Source organism: Pituophis catenifer, unplaced genomic scaffold (assembly GCF_029215685.1).
Source record: "Pituophis catenifer annectens isolate HBS135680 unplaced genomic scaffold, rPitCat1.0.hap2 SCAF_15, whole genome shotgun sequence".
Classification (NCBI taxonomy): domain Eukaryota; kingdom Metazoa; phylum Chordata; class Lepidosauria; order Squamata; family Colubridae; genus Pituophis; species Pituophis catenifer.
This window is the reverse complement of record NW_027256895.1, coordinates 6,464,656-6,482,147: the sequence shown is the minus strand read 5'-3', so window position 1 is coordinate 6,482,147 and position 17,492 is coordinate 6,464,656. Positions and strand designations below refer to the sequence as shown.

Genomic DNA, 17,492 nt, shown 5'->3' with positions numbered 1-17,492 from the left:
AAAGGGATAAAGTTGTAGAGAACGATGGTCCTTTAATTCAATTTCATAAAATGTGTAGAAAATGTGAGACACCATCCCACCGATGAGGAGGTCACCAGGCTGGAACCACTCATGTGGAACAGGGAAAGCTTCACTTGCAGGGCATCTTAGAGTAGCTACTCTGTGCATGGAGAACATCAAAAGGAACAACATCTTTCTTTCTATTGTGATGGAGAAAATGTCTGGGTCTGTCATTCAAAGAGAAGTTGTGGCAGATAAAACAGGAGGAATGAATCTCACAAAGTCAGCCTTATCCTTTACTGCCTCCATGCAGCTCCCATGATATTTATGAGGACTATTTTTCAATTCCTATTTCCTTCTGCACAGAACATTTGCTATTTCAGTCAAAGAGAAGTTCTGGCAGATAAAACAGGAGGAAAAGAATCTGTGGAAATAAACCTCATGAAGCCACCCCTTTGTGCTCTCATGTGGCTCTAGAAGTAATTATATAGGTTGTTTCTCCATTCCTATTCCGTTCTGCTGAGAACCTTGGATGGTTTTGGCCTACTGGGATAACCAGCTGATTTCAGCTATTTGTAAGATATATAATTTACCTTTGAAACATTGGCAAGCTGGCCTTGTTTTCTTTGCATAGCTGACCAACATCTTTCTCTCTTTTGTTGGGTCACCTAATAATTGACTGATTGCTTTGAAAATACTTGAAGAAGTAGAATTGGGAAGATATTTTGGAGATATTCTTTTTCACTTTTCTATAGTTCTTCAAATACATTCAGTAAAAAGTTATACATTCTTTTCTTGGATGTTTTAATTCCTACTTCTGGAGGCTTTAATTTTTACTAATATTTATTCACTTTTGCTCATGATATGATATATTAGAGAATAACCTGGCAAAAATAAACTAGGCAAGATTCACCCTGCCTTCTTTCTTCCTGTCTCCAATAAGGCAGCAGGGCCTCCCTAATCTTCAGCTTCCTCTTTAGCAGGATATAGTTATCCATTTCAACATAATTACTTCACTTGTTTTAAATCATCTTACAAATCCTCATCATGTTGTCCTTCTGAATTCTTTCTCCAAAGCACCTCAGGGTAGAACAAGAAGCAATGGGTGGAAACTAATTAAGGAGAGAAGCAACTTAGAACTAAGGAGAAATTTCCTGACAGTTAAAGCAATTAATCCGTGGAACGACTTGCCTCCAGAAGTTGTGAATGCTCCAACACTGGAAGTTTTTCAGAAGATGTTGGATAACCATTTGTCTGAAGTGGTGTAGGGTTTCCTGCCTAAGCAGAGGGTTGGACTAGAAGACCTCCAAGCTGCCTTCCAACTCTGTTCTTCATTCAAATGACAGTTAAGAAATACTAGGGGATACGCGAAAAGTTTCAGTTCACCATAAGGTCATATATTATATCAGAAAGTTCGGAAGTCATTATTATAGCTAGGCCATCATCCTTCCAGAGGCACTTTTTCAAGAGGTAACTTGACTTTCTGGTTTTTCTTTGAAGATGTTTCACTTCTCATCCCAAAAGCTTCTTCAGCTCTGGGTGGATGGTAGGGAATGGAAGGAGTCCAAAAAAGCACAATTCTTTTTTATATATAAAGGATATTCAGATTCTGATCATGTCACATGTTTCCTCCCAAAAAATGACAAACCTAATTGTGTGTGTGTGTGTGAGAGAGAGAGATGCAGTGATAGAGACAGAGACAGAGAGACAGAGACAGAATAGACACACACACACACACACACACACACACACACAGAGAGAGAGAGAGAGAGAGAGAGAGAGAGAGAGAGAGAGAGAGAGAGAGAGAGAGAGAATGTATTGTGCACGTGGATGTTTATGTAGACTATAAATTAATCTCCTAACCAAGAAAGCTTAATTCATGAAGTCTTGCTATTTTGCCATGTTGAAAAGGAAGAAGGGGTTAAGTTATAGAATCTTGGAAAAATAATTGAAAATGCCGCAGTATGTGCAGTTATTTTGAAAAGAATAACAGAGTTAGAATGGACCTTGGAGGTATTCTAGTCCAACCGCATGCTTTAGCAGCAAACCCTACACTACTTCAGACAAATGGTTATCCAACCCCTTCTTAAAAAACTTCCAGTGTTCGAGCATTCACAACTTCTGGAGGCAAATTTTTTCACTGATTAATTGTTCTAACTGTCCAGAAATTTCTCCTTAGTTCTAGGTTACTTCTCTCCTTGATTAGTTTCCACCCATTGCTTCTTGTCCTACCCTCAGGTGTTTTGGAGAATAGGTTGACTCCCTCTTCTTTGTGGCAGCCCCTGAGATATTGGAACACGGTTACCATGTCTCCCCTAGTCCTTCTTTTCATTACACTAGACATCCACAGTTCCTGCAACCGTTCTTCATATGTTTTAGCCTCCAGTCCCCTAATCATCTTTGTTGCTCTCCTCTGCCCTCTTTCTATAGTCTCCACATCTTTTTTACATCGTAAGAATTTTTCATTTTCGAATGAGTAAATGAAATATTTCTTAATATTAACAGATAGCATGGTGGCCTAAAGGTGGACCTCACTCCTCACAATCAGGAGGCTGTGATTTCAATCCTAGGTAGTGGCAGATATTTTTCTCTCAGGTTGGGGGACGACAGACCAAATATCTGCTGTGATCTCCCTATAGGCGTCAGGAAGGGCATCCGGCCAGTAAATGCTCATCTCCATTAAATTGTCTGAACTCCTTCCAATGCAAAGGATTACAGGATTGTTAAAAAGAAAAAAAATTACCAGGCCAAAATAAAGCTAAGATAGTACCAGTGGTGAAATCTAAAATTTGTTACTACTGGTTCTGTCGGTGTGGCTTGGTGTGGGAGCGTAATGTGACTGGGTGGGCATGGCCAATATTTTTTTACTTTTAAAACCATTTTTTACATGTAAAAAGCACGTAAAAAAAATGCTTTCAAAAGACTCTGACGATCCCAGCTGACTTGCCTGATCGGCAGAGGGTTTTTTAAAAGCTGGGATTGTCAGAGCCAAAAGAGCCAAAAAAAAAAAAAAAAAAACTTTTTTTCTTTTAAATGGCTCTGACGATCCAAGCTGAGTTGCCTGATAGGCAGGTAACTCAGCTGGGATCGTCAGAGCTTGGCTTGTTAGAGCTTGGCCCGTCAGAGGCATTTAAAAGAAAAAAAGTCTCTGATGATCAGGCTCAGCTCGGCATAGGGGACGGGGGAGGGATTTTTGTACCGGTTCTCCGAACAGCCCGCCGCCATCGCTACCTACTTGCCCGAGCTGGTCCGAACCGGGAGCATTTCATCCCTGGATAGTACCAATAGTAATAGGCACTTTGGGTATTATCCCAAAACATTTGGAGATTCACTTAAACAACATCAGTATTGACAAATTCAACACCAGTCGATTGCACAAAATGCTTTATTTAGAGCAGTTTACAACCTAGAAAAAAAAAATCCACATCTGCCAATCCCAGGCCTTGGAAAGGATTTGTTGTGTGAAAAAAACCTGCAAAATCCACTCTGAACACCTAACTTGCATGATGAACCGTAATAAAAATAAACCTCCATATATCTTCTTAGGCCAAAATCAAAACTACATGGTTTCTGTAAATAGCAAATGGTCCTTTTATTTTTTGTTGTCAGCATTTTTTACTAGGAAGAAAGACAACATTGGGTACTATTTTCTCTTCATGAATTGCTCCCTGTGGTTGAGTTTAGGCTGCAAAACAATGATGTAGCACTTTGGCAAGAATATGCATCCTAGTAATGCAGCACTGGAGGCCAAGATGGAGAAGATCTCCACAGCTACCATGGCTTTTCCTTTTGTGCTCAGATAGGCTGGAAAGAAGGAGATCCACACACTGCAAAAGGCCAACATGCTGAAGGTGATGAACTTGGCTTCATTAAAGCTGTCAGGTAATTTACGGGCAAGGAAAGCCACAATAAAGCTGGCGATGGCCAAGATACCCATGTAGCCCAAGACACAGTAGAAGAGGAAAGCTGAACCCTCATTGCACTGTAAAATCATTTCTTGGACCTCTGAGTGCATGTTCAACTCAGGGAATGGGGGAGATGTTGACAACCAAATTATAGAAATACATACTTGTAATAGGGAGCATGAAAGGACAATAGAAAAGGCCAATCTTTTCCCCACCCATTTCCTCATCTGAGATCCTGGTTTAGTGGCCATGAAAGCCACAACCACGGTGATGGTTTTGGCCAGGACGCTAGAAATGGCCACTGAGAAGGTGATGCCAAAAGTTGGTTGTCGGAGAAGGCAGGTCACCTTGTCATGTTGGCTGAGGAACAACAAAGAGGAGAGAAAACAGAGCAGAAGAGAGACTAGGAGGGTGTAGGTGAGGGACCGGTTGTTGGCTTTGACAATGGGAGTCTCCCTGTGCTTAATAAATGTTCCAAATACCCAAGCTGTCAAGAAGAAGAAACAAAGAGCTGCTGAGGCCAAACCAATTCCTAAGGTTTCTTCAAAAGTTAGAAAGACCAGCAGTTTCAGGATACATCCTTTCTTTTCTTTATTTGGATAATGATCTTGTGGACATTCAAAACAGTCATCCGTATCTGGAAGAAAAGTGAAGAATTTGTCATCTATGCAATCCATGCTTTTCAAAATCATAATGGATGACCGTTGTGATTCATTTTGACTTGTTTCCATTAAGCACCAGTGTGATCATTTGTCAATGAAAATGCAGTTCTTCCTCTGCTCTATGCTTTAGAATTCACAAGTAAAGTGGGAAGGGCAAAGAGCCAGAAATGTCCGAAGACGTCTTCATGGTCATGTGGCTGGCATGACTTAATGCCAAAGGTGCACGGAACGCTGTTACCTTCCCACCAAAGGTGGTCCCTATTTTTCTACTTGCATTTTTTACGTACTTTCGAACTGCTAGGTTGGCAGAAGTAACGGGAGCTCACCCCATTACGTGGCACTAGGGATTCGAACCGCTGAACTGCCGAACTTTCGATCAACATGCTCAGCATCTTAGCTACTGAGCTACCACAGTACAATCAATATAATCTTTTTAACCACTTCTAAATTTTAAATTCTAAAATGTGAGCAAGATAAAGAAGCATTAGTCTTTTTATTAGAAAATAAAAGGTTGGGTCGAACGAACAAAATAAATCACCTACATTTACCATCAAAACAAGATATTAGCCTGAACTCCAGCCTGATCTTTTGTGTGCTTCTGTGTTCTATATAGAAAGTATTAATTGGTTCTAAAAACACCCACTCTATTTCCCTTTGTGGTTGGAATATCTAATCCATTCACAAATCTTCATTTGTTTGCTGAAGCTCCTTTCTCTTGCTTTCAGGTTTTAGTGGAAGATAAGATCTAGAAAATGGCAGATCAAGAGGGAAAATGTCTTAGTCCTCTCATGGTTACAATGGACCTCAGCCTATCAAAGGGTTTGGTTGAAATTTTACACTATCATTTATAAAAAAAAACAAAAAAAACTGTCATTGTTTATTTCAATTTGAAGTAGAGTCTTTGAAGAGTGGACATTAGTGGTCCTTCAATCATACTTTTAGTGGATGCAGTGGCTCAGTGAGTAAGACGCTGACCTTGTGGATCAGAAAGGTCGGCAGTTCAGAAGTTCGAATCTCTAGTGCTGTGTAACTCTGGCAGGTAAGCAGAATTAGTCCGCAGTTCTACATTCTAACCACTGCCCCACCACAGCTCAGTCTCTCCTATCAATTTGCAAACAATCTTAGGGAAAAGAACAGCAAATGAGATTGAAAATGTGGAAAGTAAATAAATAGATAAGAGATGATGTGATCATAGACGATCTATGGCTGAATGGATATATATTTTGGGCCTGTATTTGGAAAGACTACCTCTTAGAATCTTATAGGCAAACTTTGACTCCTGAACAACGGGCTGTAATCCACAGTGCAGAAATATATTTCCAGCCTGAAGAATTTGTGAAAACTATTAATTATATTCATCCCAATGTAGTGCATTCCAATTTGCTTAAATCTATCTAATGAAACTTGATGGAATGTCTAACTTACCCTTTTGATTTGAAATCTTCCCTTCTGGACATGGAACACAGTCGTAGCAACAGAATTCTTTTCCTTCCATTCCTTTCTTCCAGTATCCGGGGGAGCAATGGTCATTACACAGAGAAATTGGAAGTACCTGGTCAGAAACACAAAAGCTTTTGCAAAGGGAGGTTTTTAAAAGAGTTCCTAATTCTTCTCCAATATGGCAGGAAGCAACATTTGACTTCTTAATGTGTTAGTGAATTTTATCAAATTTGATATACAATTTAAATAGATTCAACATCTTTTCAATTGATAATTGCAATCCAAATATGAAATGTTTCCTCATTGTAATGTCAGTTTTGTAAATGGAGAGTATTTTTTTTCCAGAATATGCCTTTCTTCTTTCAAAAACAAAAATTAGGTTTATAAATTATATATATTTATACAGAAATGATGTTCAATATGGCTTTACAGACAAAGGCATCTTCATGGTATCATAATGGACTATAATACAATCCATTAAATGTGTCCATACCTGATTAAAAGCAGAATGCCAGACAATCAGATCTTCATCAATCAATAATTCTTTCCCTTTTGGAGCACTGGGATCTACCTTTCCAACTCTAATTCTCTGAAAGGACCTGTTTGGAAATGTGATCATGTTGGTGATGTCAAATCCACCTGTTGCTTCCCCTTTCTCATTTAGGAACACTCTGTCCCCAGCTGAATTGTTAAAAGAAATGTCTTGAAGAAATGAATGGAGCTGCTTGAAAGAGAATGAAAGAGAGAGGGAGTTGAGAACAATATAAGAAGCAAGAGACCATCATATTAAATTTTCATTCCAATTCCTACACTAACACTCAAATAATTACATTGAGAAAATTGAGAATCTCTATTGCATGGAAATGTGTAGGTTTACTCTATTACTAATTTAATCTTATTTTAAGGAAAAATTGGAAATCGTGTCAATCAATAAAAACAAAATGAAAATAATCTATTTCGAATATGATTTAGATTTAGATTTACCATTTAAACAATGAATCAAACCCATAATCATATCCTCTATGTATCCTTCTTCATTGGCACAAAGCTATTTGAAAACATAGGATATGATAAGTTTCCTTTAAACAGCTTTTAGAATCTGAGACTCAAGAGGTCCTTAATAGACTCATACGTATTTTGCCTCCTCATCCATCTGTCTGTCTGTCTGTCTGTCTGTCTGTCTGTCTGTCTGTCATCTCAATCCAATATGATCTGATCTGATGTAATCTAGATTAATATATTCCATCTCTTGGTAGTTTATCATAAGTCTCAAAACCAACAACCTTTCAAGGAAATAATAAATAATAAGACTTCATAAATTCTAAGTCCCGAGTCTAAAAGCCCTGAAATTTGCAAAGGCATATTTTATTTTCATCTCCTTTTGTTCTGTAACATAGAATGACCTCTTAAATTAATAACATTGTTTATTCAGTCTCTGTATAGATGTGTGGCCAGAGGCTGTGGCAAAAAAGTTATATGATACCATGGATGACAATGAAAGAAAGCATAGGTGTGACATGGATGCATCACCTGCCAAGGATTCAGAGCTTGAAATTCAAACCTTTGACTTTTTCTGTGTGGGGCTTTTGATCTCACTGCCTCATGCAAAGAATGTGCTATTGCATAAAGAGCATTGTAGATACTGTAGCTTTGGCCAGTCATCTGCAACTCAAACAGAGGCGCAGGCAGATTCTCCAAATTCTCTTCTCCACTGCAAGTTTCATCGGCCATTGAGGGCAATTCTTCATTTGAAAGTGAACAGTCAAACAATTGTTGCCAAACATCTTGAAGAAATCCATCTTTGTGGGTTGAAGGTTTGATGACTTGAAGAAATTCTTTGAAGCCTCTAACTTCTCTTGAATGCACTGTAAAAGAAAGAGCCCCATGGAACAACTGGAGATCCCAACTCCTTTGAAGTCCTGTCAGTGCGAAATCAATTGGGAACATCAGGATCCAAACCTTCCTAAATGACGCACTCTCTTTACTTTCATAATCACATAAAAACACAACAATTCTGAGCCGCAGAATTGTGAAGGACTCACCATAGACAAGAAAAACATTGGCTTTCTGATCTATCAGCGTGTTAAAAATAGTTGAGATTAGATCAAGAAATCCTGATAGTTCCTGAAATAGGGATTGCTGTGGAATCTTTTGTGTGAAGGCTAAACAGATCCCATTTTGGGAAAGCAATGGATTCAGTTTCTGCAAGAAATGTTCTCCCTTATTCTTAGCAAAAGCGAAAACTCCAATCCAAGTCCATCCAAAATAAAGGAGAAACTGTATAATTCCACTGTATTGATGTTCCTCTTTTGGGACCATGCAATAAAGTGAAGATAATTTAGTAGCCTGGAGCTCTTCTTGAGCAAAGGATCCATATGTCAACTGAACAAAAAAACAAAAAGAGGGAATCATTATTCATGACAATGAAGGGAAAAATATGGAACCTGAATAATCTCTAATCTTCATTAGAGACCAATTTATCTCTTACTGCTCTCCCCAAATTACCTGCGGAATCTTGAAGAGATTTATACTTTCTGCCATACAAGAAGAAGTAGAAGCATCTAATCCTCCAATAATGGCCATGAGATTCTTCTGGTTATCGCATTTGTAGTTAGGAAAAAATCTCTTAGATTTGAAAAGCAGGTCCAGAGTGGTGCGATAGGTCATCTTTGGATTGTAGTAACTGTCATAGATGTGGAACCCAAGAGTGATGTTAGGTAAGATCTGGGAGTCTTCATTGATCACCTTCACAGCAAAGGCCACGGCAAGGACGTGTTGATAGAATTTGGTGATTACACTGCCAATGAGTTTAAAAAAAATCTTATTGATTAATACATTTAAACATTATTATAATTTGGCATCATTTCTACAGAGACTAGGATTATGAGAATTAAATAATAAAATACTGGAGTAATTCATAGATTACTCCAGTAATAACCAGTTTCCATGTATTTCCATGCCTTACAATAAATGAGCACTACAGCAAAGACAATAATCAACTTTTTCCCAAGCTACTACTTTTATTTTCTTTCAGTTTAGCACAGAACAGAATATGAACAAATTCAGCAAATATCATTCATTTACTGCTTGCATATTTTGTGAGGAGTCAAAATGCAGATCATTAAAAAAAAAAAAGCTCACTGCATGTTCTTTAAGAAACTTCTTCTGTCAAACATTTAATGTATGAGCGAAAAAAGACTTTAAGGCTTTACTTTCATGTAAAAGACATTAACTTAAAGAAAACATTTCTTCGCCTACAACCACATATACTCAAAAGACAAAGAAGGTAGCCATATTGAATAGTCAAGAAGCAGTTACAGGTAGAGATAATAGAAATAAAGATCCGAGAGAGGAAAGTAGGAGGCAAATGAAAAAAATGCATAGCAACCAAAGTATTGAAGTGGGCAAGAGATGATGGATAAATGATTTGTCTTTGTTGTTCTGATTTGTGTTTCCTTTTCTCTCTTGCTTTTCTTTCTTTTTCTTTCCTTTTCTTTGTTTCAGATAGATGACACAATTAGAAGCCAGGTAGGATAGAAAGAAAATGTTTTTTTTTCATTTAGAGGTGATTTGATTAAAAGTTAGAAAAATTGATAGAAATAAGAGAAAGGGGAATGTTAGTCTATCATTATTAGAAATATATAATGTAATAACTATGATCAATTTTACTAGTTTTACTAGTATTGGAATGTATGATCCTCAGGTGCCACACTGTTTACACTTTGATTTGATATGTTTGTAAAAAAAAAAAAAAACAACTAAAAACTAAAAAAAGAGAGAACAGAATATGTACAAATTCAGCACATATCATTCATTTACTGCTAGCATATTTTATGAGGAGTCATAATGCAGATCTTTTAAAAAAATTCACTTCACTGAATGTTCTTTAAAAAACTTCATTTGAAGAACATTTAATGCATGAGTGAAAAGGACTTTACAACTTTATTTTTATTTATTTATTTATTTATTTATTTATTAAATTTTTATACCGCCCCCTCTCCCGAAGGACTCGGGGCGGTGAACAGCCAAAATTAAAAACACACAATACAAATATTAAAATACATTAAAACAGAATTAAATTATCTTAGGCTTCTCCAATTTAAAACCCCATTACCCATAAAATTCACCAATTAAAAATTTTTTAACCCAGCCCGGCTTGCTGAAATAAAAACGTCTTCAGGGCCCGGCGGAAGGTCCGGAGATCCGGGATTAGTCGTATCCCTGGGGGCAGCTCATTCCAGAGGGCGGGTGCCCCCACAGAGAAGGCTCTTCCCCGGGGGGTCGCCAGCCGACATTGCCTGACAGACGGCACCCTGAGGAGACCCTCTCTGTGGGAGCGTGTTGGCCGGTGGGAGGTTATCGGAGGCAGAAGGTGGTCTCGTAAATAACTGGGTCCTAAGCCATGGAGCGCTTTGAAGATGAGAACCAACACCTTGAAGCGCACTCGGAAGACCACCGGAAGCCAATGCAGCTCGCGCAGGAGAGGTGTCACGTGGGAGCGCCATGCCGCCCCCATAAGTACCCGCGCGGCCGCATTCTGCACCAGTTGGAGCCTCCGAGTGCTCCTCAAGGGGAGCCCCATGTAGAGAGCATTACAGTAGTCAAGGCGGGAAGTAACGAGGGCATGAGTGACCGTGCATAGGGAGTCCCGATCCAGAAAGGGGCGCAACTGGCGTATCAGGCGGACCTGATAGAAAGCCCCCCTGGCCACGGCCGTCAAATGCTCTTCTAAGGACAGCCGTGCGTCCAGGAGGACACCCAAGTTACGCACCCTCTCCGTGGGGGCCAATGTCTCGCCCCCAATAGTCAGCGATGGCACCAGCTGACTATATCGGGACGCCGGCAGCCACAGCCACTCAGTCTTGGAGGGATTGAGTCGGAGCCTGTTCCGCCCCATCCAGACCCGCACCGCCTCCAGGCACCGGGACATCACTTCAAGGGCATCGTTGGGGTGGTCTGGGGTGGAGATGTACAGCTGGGTGTCATCAGCGTACAGATGGCACTGCACCCCAAAACCACGGATGATCTCGCCCAGCGGCTTCACATAAATGTTGAACAGGAGAGGCGAGAGGACCGACCCTTGTGGCACCCCACAAACCAAGTGCCTTGAGGTCGACCTCTGCCCTCCAGCCAACACAGACTGCGACCTGTCGGAGAGATAGGAGGAGAACCACCGTAAAACAGTGCCTCCCACTCCCAACCCCTCCAACCGGCGCAGCATGATACCATGGTCGATGGTATCAAAAGCCGCTGAGAGGTCTAATAGGACCAGAACAGAGGAGCAACCTCTGTCCCGAGCCCTCCAGAGATCATCAACCAACGCGACCAATGCCGTTTCCGTGCTGTACCCGGGCCTGAAGCCGGACTGGAACGGATCTAGATAGACGGTTTCCTCCAGGTACTGGGGGAGCTGTCGCGCAACCACACTCTCAACAACCTTCGCCAGAAAGCGAAGGTTGGAAACTGGACGATAGTTTGCTAAAACAGCTGGGTCCAGAGAGGGCTTCTTGAGGAGGGGCCTCACCACCGCCTCTTTCAAGGCGGGAGGCAAGAACCCCTCACTCAAGGAAGCGTTTATAATCCTCTGGAGCCAGCCTCGTGTAACCTCCCGGGTAGCCAGCACCAACCAGGAGGGACACGGGTCCAATAAACATGTGGTTGCGTTCAACCTCCCCAGCATCCTGTCCACGTCCTCGGGAGTCACAGGGTCAAACTCATCCCAGATAACCGTCTCAAGACAGACCTCGGACAACCCGCCCGTACCTACCCAGTCGGAGTCCAAGCCTTCCCGAATCTGAGCGACTTTATCGTGCAGATAATGCGCAAAATCCTCAGCACGACCTTGCAAGGGGTCTTCCCGCGCTCCCAGATGGAGAAGGGAGCGAGTCACCCTAAACAAGGCAGCTGGGCGATTTTCTGCCGACGCGATAAGAGCGGAAAAGTAATTACACTTCGCCGCCTTTATCGCCACTAAGTAGGTCTTGATATAAGACCTCACTAGTGTACGGTCAGATTCGGAGCGACTGGCCCTCCAACTACTCTCTAGGCATCTTTTCCGGCGTTTCATCCCCCTCAGCTCCTCGGAGAACCAAGGAGCTGGGCAGATTCGGCGCCGGGTCAGAGGCCGCAAAGGCACGACCCGATCTAAAGCACCAGCGGCCGCCCTATCCCAGGCGGTCACCAGGTCCTCAGTCGAGTCGCGTGCCAGAGTCTCAGGAAATGGCCCAAGCTCCATTCGGAACCTATCAGGATCCATCAGGCGCCTGGGGCGGAACCACCTAATTGGTTCCGCCTCCCTGCGGTGGGGCATAGCGGTCAGGAAGTCAAGTCTAAGGAGAGAATGGTCTGACCATGACAAGGGTTCAATAACTATATCCCCTGTATCTAAGCCATTCAACCACTGACCAGAGACGAAAACCAAGTCCAGCGTGTTTCCTCCTATGTGAGTGGGGCCCTGAATTAACTGGGTCAGGTCCATGGCCGTCATGGAAGCCATGAACTCCCGAGCCGCCTCAGATGCTTCACCGATGGACGGCAGGTTGAAATCCCCCATGACTAAAAGCCTGGGGGTATCAACCACCACCCCGGCTATAACATTGAGGAGCTCGGGCAGGGCCGCTGCCACGCAGCAAGGAGCCAGGTACGTAACCAGCAGGCCCATCTGCCTCCCATGGCCCCACTTCACAAGGAGAGACTCACAACCGGCTATCTGAGGTACAGTGGCCTCCCTAGGATCAAGACCTTCCTTTACAATAACCGCCACCCCCCCCACCCCTACCCTGGGCCCTTGGCTGATGGAATGCGCGGAAACCCGGTGGGCACAATTCTACGAGGGGGACCCCCCCCTCCAGGCCCAACCAGGTCTCAGTAATACCCGCCAGGTCCGCTCCCCCCTCCTGAACCAGCTCACAGATGAGGGGGGCTTTATTAGACACGGACCTGGCATTGCACAGCATCAGCCTAAGACCCAGGCTCTGAGACTCCGGACAACCCAGGGAATGAGAAGAGCACTGGGGGCCGGAGCATGTCACCGCTTGAAGACAGCGGATACGTGCCCCCACAACATGATATGGCCCCCTGCTCCCACCATACCTGCCCCTCCCACCTACGGTCCTGATGACATCGCCCTCCTCCCTACCAGCACCAACCCCCTCCGATCCCCGCTCCGCACCTCCCCTAGCGCGACCCTGTGCCGGGCCTGGTCCCCTCCCCAACAAATCACCCTCCCTATCCTTTGCCAAACAACCCTCCCCCCTCCCAAAACCCCTTAAAAGATTGGCAAATGACAATTTTAAAAAACCCCTCAACCCCCTCTTCGCCGCATGCCACCTCTCGGGATTCCAAAATCCGTCATCGAGGTAGGCCCTCGATAGAGTGGAGGGCCAATCCTGCGAGAGGGGGGAGTCTCGCAGAACAAGAAGGTCAGCTGCCGTATACATCTTGCCGTATACAGAGGATAAGTGCCCATGTCCCAAGGGTCAGATGGAAAATAAGAGGTCCAAAAGGGAGCAAATAAAGTGGGGGCATCCAGAATCCGAGGTCCAAAGTCCACTGTCCCCTCACCACAGTGGAAAGGATCTCTTGCCAAGTCGACACAGTTCAAGGGGGATACAATCCAACCACCCTCTCATGGTGATTGGTCTGATGGTCAGTCCCCTCTACTAGTGAGATGGAAGTAGTGAACCTTTGCAATATCAGTTCAGCAGGCGTTAAAGTCCATAGCCACCCTCTCACAGTGGCTGGTCTAATAGTCCGCAACCACCCTCTCACGGTGGTTGGTCTGATGGTCAATCCCCTCTGCTGGAGAAATGCAGATGATACCATACCGACACCGCTCGAGGGGCACAAAAAACCAAAAACCACCCTCTCACGGTGGCTGGTATGATGGACAGTCCCCTCTACCGATGGGATGGAAGAAATGAACCGGCTCCCATAAGCTCCCAACACAATTTACGGTCCCCCTCCACAGCCGGGGGAAGGGCTCTGATGAATATGAGCTGGATTTCAGTGCCAGCGAGTCCATAGACGGCAACCAGACCGAGACAGGTAATGTCTTTTATGTAAAAGACATTAACTTAAAGAAAGCATTTCTTCGCCCACAACCAGATACACTCAAATGATGAAGAAGTTACATTATAATAAATATAACATCTGCATTATGCTCATAAAAACTTTTAATCATATAAGAAATATTTGGGGAGTTCAGTAAAATTGGGGAACACATCTGAAGGGGGAAAATATATTACATTGGAAAGGGATAAAGTTGTAGAGAAGGATGGTCCTTAAATTCAATTTCATAAACCTGGTAAAAAATGTGAGACACCATCCCACCGATGAGGAGGTCACCAGGCTGGAACCACTCATGTGGAACAGGGAAAGCTTCACTTGCAGGGCATCTTAGAGTAGCTACTCTGTGCATGGAGAACATCAAAAGGAAGAACATCTTCATTCTATTGTTATGGAGAAAATGTCTGGGTCTATCAGTCAAAGAGAAGTTGTGGCAGATAAAACAGGAGGAATGAATCTCACAAAGTCAGCATTATCCTTTACTGCCTCCATGCGGCTCTAGTGATATTTATATGGACTGTTTTTCCATTCTTATTTCCTTCTGCACAGAGTGTTTGATACTTCAGTCAAAGAGAAGTTCCAGCAGATAAAACAGGAGGAAGAGAACCTGTGGGAATAAACCTCATGATGCCACCCCTTTGTGTCCCCATGTGGCTCTAGAAGTAATTTATGGGTTGTTCCTCCATTCCTATTCCGTTCTGCTGAGAACCTTTGATGGTTTTGTCCTACTTGGATAATAGACTGATTTCAGCTACTTATAAGGTATATAATTTACCTTTGAAACATTGGCAAGCTGGCCTTTTCTTTCTTTGCATAGCTGACCAACATCTTTCTCTCGTTTATTGGGTCACCTAATAATTGACTGATTGCTTTGAAAATATTTGAAGAAGTAGAATTGGGAAGATATTTTGGAGATTTCCTCCCCCCCCACTTTTCTATAGTTCTTCAAATATATTCAGTAAAAAAATATACATTCTTTTCTTGGAGGTTTTAATTCCTATTTCTGGAGGCTTTAATTTTTACTAGTATTTATTCACTTTTGCTCATGATATGATATATTAGAGAATAACCTGGCAAAAATAAACTAGGCAAGATTCACCCTGCCTTCTTACTTCCTGTCTCCAATAAGGCAGCAGGGCCTCCCTAATCTTCAGCTTCCTCTTTAGCAGGATATTGTCATCCATTTCAACATAATTACTTCACTTGTTTTAAATCACCTTACAAATCCTCATCCTGTTGTCCTTCTGAATTCTTTTTTAAAATAAAATCTCAAACTGGGAAGGCTTAAAGGACTATCTGAATTGGATATTATTTGGAAAGAAGAAAAAAAAGAAAAAACAACAACAAATGGATTTGAATTAGAACTATATAATAAGTTAAAATAAAAACTATTTCTTCTTAAATTGAAAATATGGAAAATTGGGAGCATGAGTATGAGGAGTTGAGGGAGATATTGCAAAAGGTGCGAGAAGTGTTTAAGAGAAACAAAGAAGTGGACGATTGGATAGAATATAAAAGGAAAGAAAGAGAAAAGATAAATGAGAAGCAAGAATATAATGTTGGAAAGAAAATAATTGAAGGAAAAATATAGATGTTTACACTGAGATCAACAGTGATAAAATAAAAATAGATATGGGGGAATATCTCTCAAAAAAGAAGGAAAGAGAAGGAAATGGGAAAAGAGTAAGGGGGAGAACTAAAAGGGTAATAAAGTTAAAAATTAGAGAAAAGATGCAGGAAGGAGGATACGATAAACACAAAAAGAAGAAGAGGAAGAAAGAAATAAGTGAATGGGAGAAAGCGGAGAAAATATTAAGAAGTGGAATTCAAGAGAGTTTAAAAGAAAATGGTTAAAAGGGGAAAGAAAAATGTAGTAGAAAGGAATCACAGCAGTAATATGTTGATTTAAGGGAATGGCATTAGTAGTAAAAGTTGTATGTAAGAAATAAATTGAAATAAATATATAGATTACTGTAAAAAGGAATACTTAATTGCAATTAAGACATAAAATTGAAATGAAAGTAAAGAAATGTGTGCTAAAGATTGAAAAAACAAAAGGAAATTGAACGTAAGAAATGAAATTGAAATGATAAATAAATGATGTAAGAAAATGTTGTAAGTAGACCAGCAGATACAGAATGGTTTACTTTATATGTAAAAATAGCTGGAAGTAATTGAAATATTAAGAAAAGAGAAAAATAACTATTGAAATGGAAATAAGAGGTGGAAAGTTAATTAAGTTGAAAGATTTTAAGGTAAAGATAAAATAAGTTGAAATACAATGTTAAGAATTTTAAAATATGATGAGAATTTTGAGGAATATATGCAATAAAGGAAGAGAAAAATGGGGATGCCTGGACACCATAGGAAAAAAAGGACTGAATTGAAAATGAATACAGCAATAGAAAGAGACAAATGAAGGAGTAGGGAGACTGAAGGAAGGGAGAAGGAGAGAGAGGAACAGAAGAAAGGGAAGAGGAGAGGAAGAAAGGAAAGGGGAATAAGAGTAGGAGAGAATGTTAGATGTGGGGAGGAAAGGAAGAGGGGGAGAAAGGAAGGTGAATTAGAGAAGGAATAGAAGAGGAGGTAAGAAGAAGGTAGAAAGCCGCTGGGTGAGATCATCCGTGGTTTTGGGGTGCGATGCCATCTGTACGCTGATGACACTCAGCTGTACATCTCCACCCCAGACCACCCCAATGATGCCCTCGAAGTGATGTCCCAGTGTCTGGAGGCCATGTGGGTCTGGATGGGGAGGAACAGGCTTCGACTCAACCCTTCCAAGACTGAGTGGCTGTGGATACCGGCGTCCTGATATAGCCAGCTGGTGCCATTGCTGGCTATTGGGGGCGAGTCACTGACCCCCACAGAGGGGGCTCGCAACTTGGGTGTCCTCCTGGACACACGGCTGTCTTTAGAAGAGCATATGACGGCCGTGGCCAGGGGGGCTTTTTATCAGGTTCACCTGATACGCCAGTTGCGCCCCTTTCTGGATTGGGACTCCTTGTGCACGGTCACTCATGCCCTGGTCACGTCACACCTGGACTACTGCAACGCGCTCTACATGGGGCTCCCCCTGAGGAGCACCCGGAGGCTCCAGCTGGTGCAGAATGCGGCCGCGCAGGTGATTATGGGAGCGACGTGGCGCTCCCACGTAACACCTCTCCTGCGCGAGCTGCATTGGCTCCCGGTGGTCTTCCGGGTGCGCTTTAAGGTTTTGGTTCTCATCTTTAAAGCGCTCCATGGCTTAGGGCCAGGATATTTGCGAGACCGCCTGCTGCTACCGATAACCTCCCACCGGCCAATTCGCTCGCACAGAGAGGGCCTCCTCAGGGTGCCTTCGGTCAGGCAATGTCGGCTGGCGGCCCCTAGGGGGAGAGCCTTCTCTGTGGGGGCATCCGCCCTGTGAAACGAGCTGCCT

At 42.4% G+C, this 17,492-nt stretch overlaps 1 protein-coding gene across 1 annotated transcript; it reads right to left on the bottom strand.

Annotated features, from left to right (window-relative positions):
• Positions 1–3,643: 3,643 nt before the first annotated feature.
• LOC139324749 (vomeronasal type-2 receptor 26-like) lies at positions 3,644–14,372 on the bottom strand. Its single transcript, XM_070954491.1, has 6 exons — positions 14,254–14,372; positions 8,513–8,804; positions 7,538–8,389; positions 6,501–6,728; positions 5,993–6,119; positions 3,644–4,542 (listed from the first exon to the last, which is right to left on the bottom strand). The coding sequence occupies exons 1-6, from the start codon at positions 14,331–14,333 to the stop codon at positions 3,644–3,646; spliced, it is 2,478 nt and encodes an 825-aa protein (XP_070810592.1). The 5' UTR covers positions 14,334–14,372.
• Positions 14,373–17,492: the final 3,120 nt, after the last annotated feature.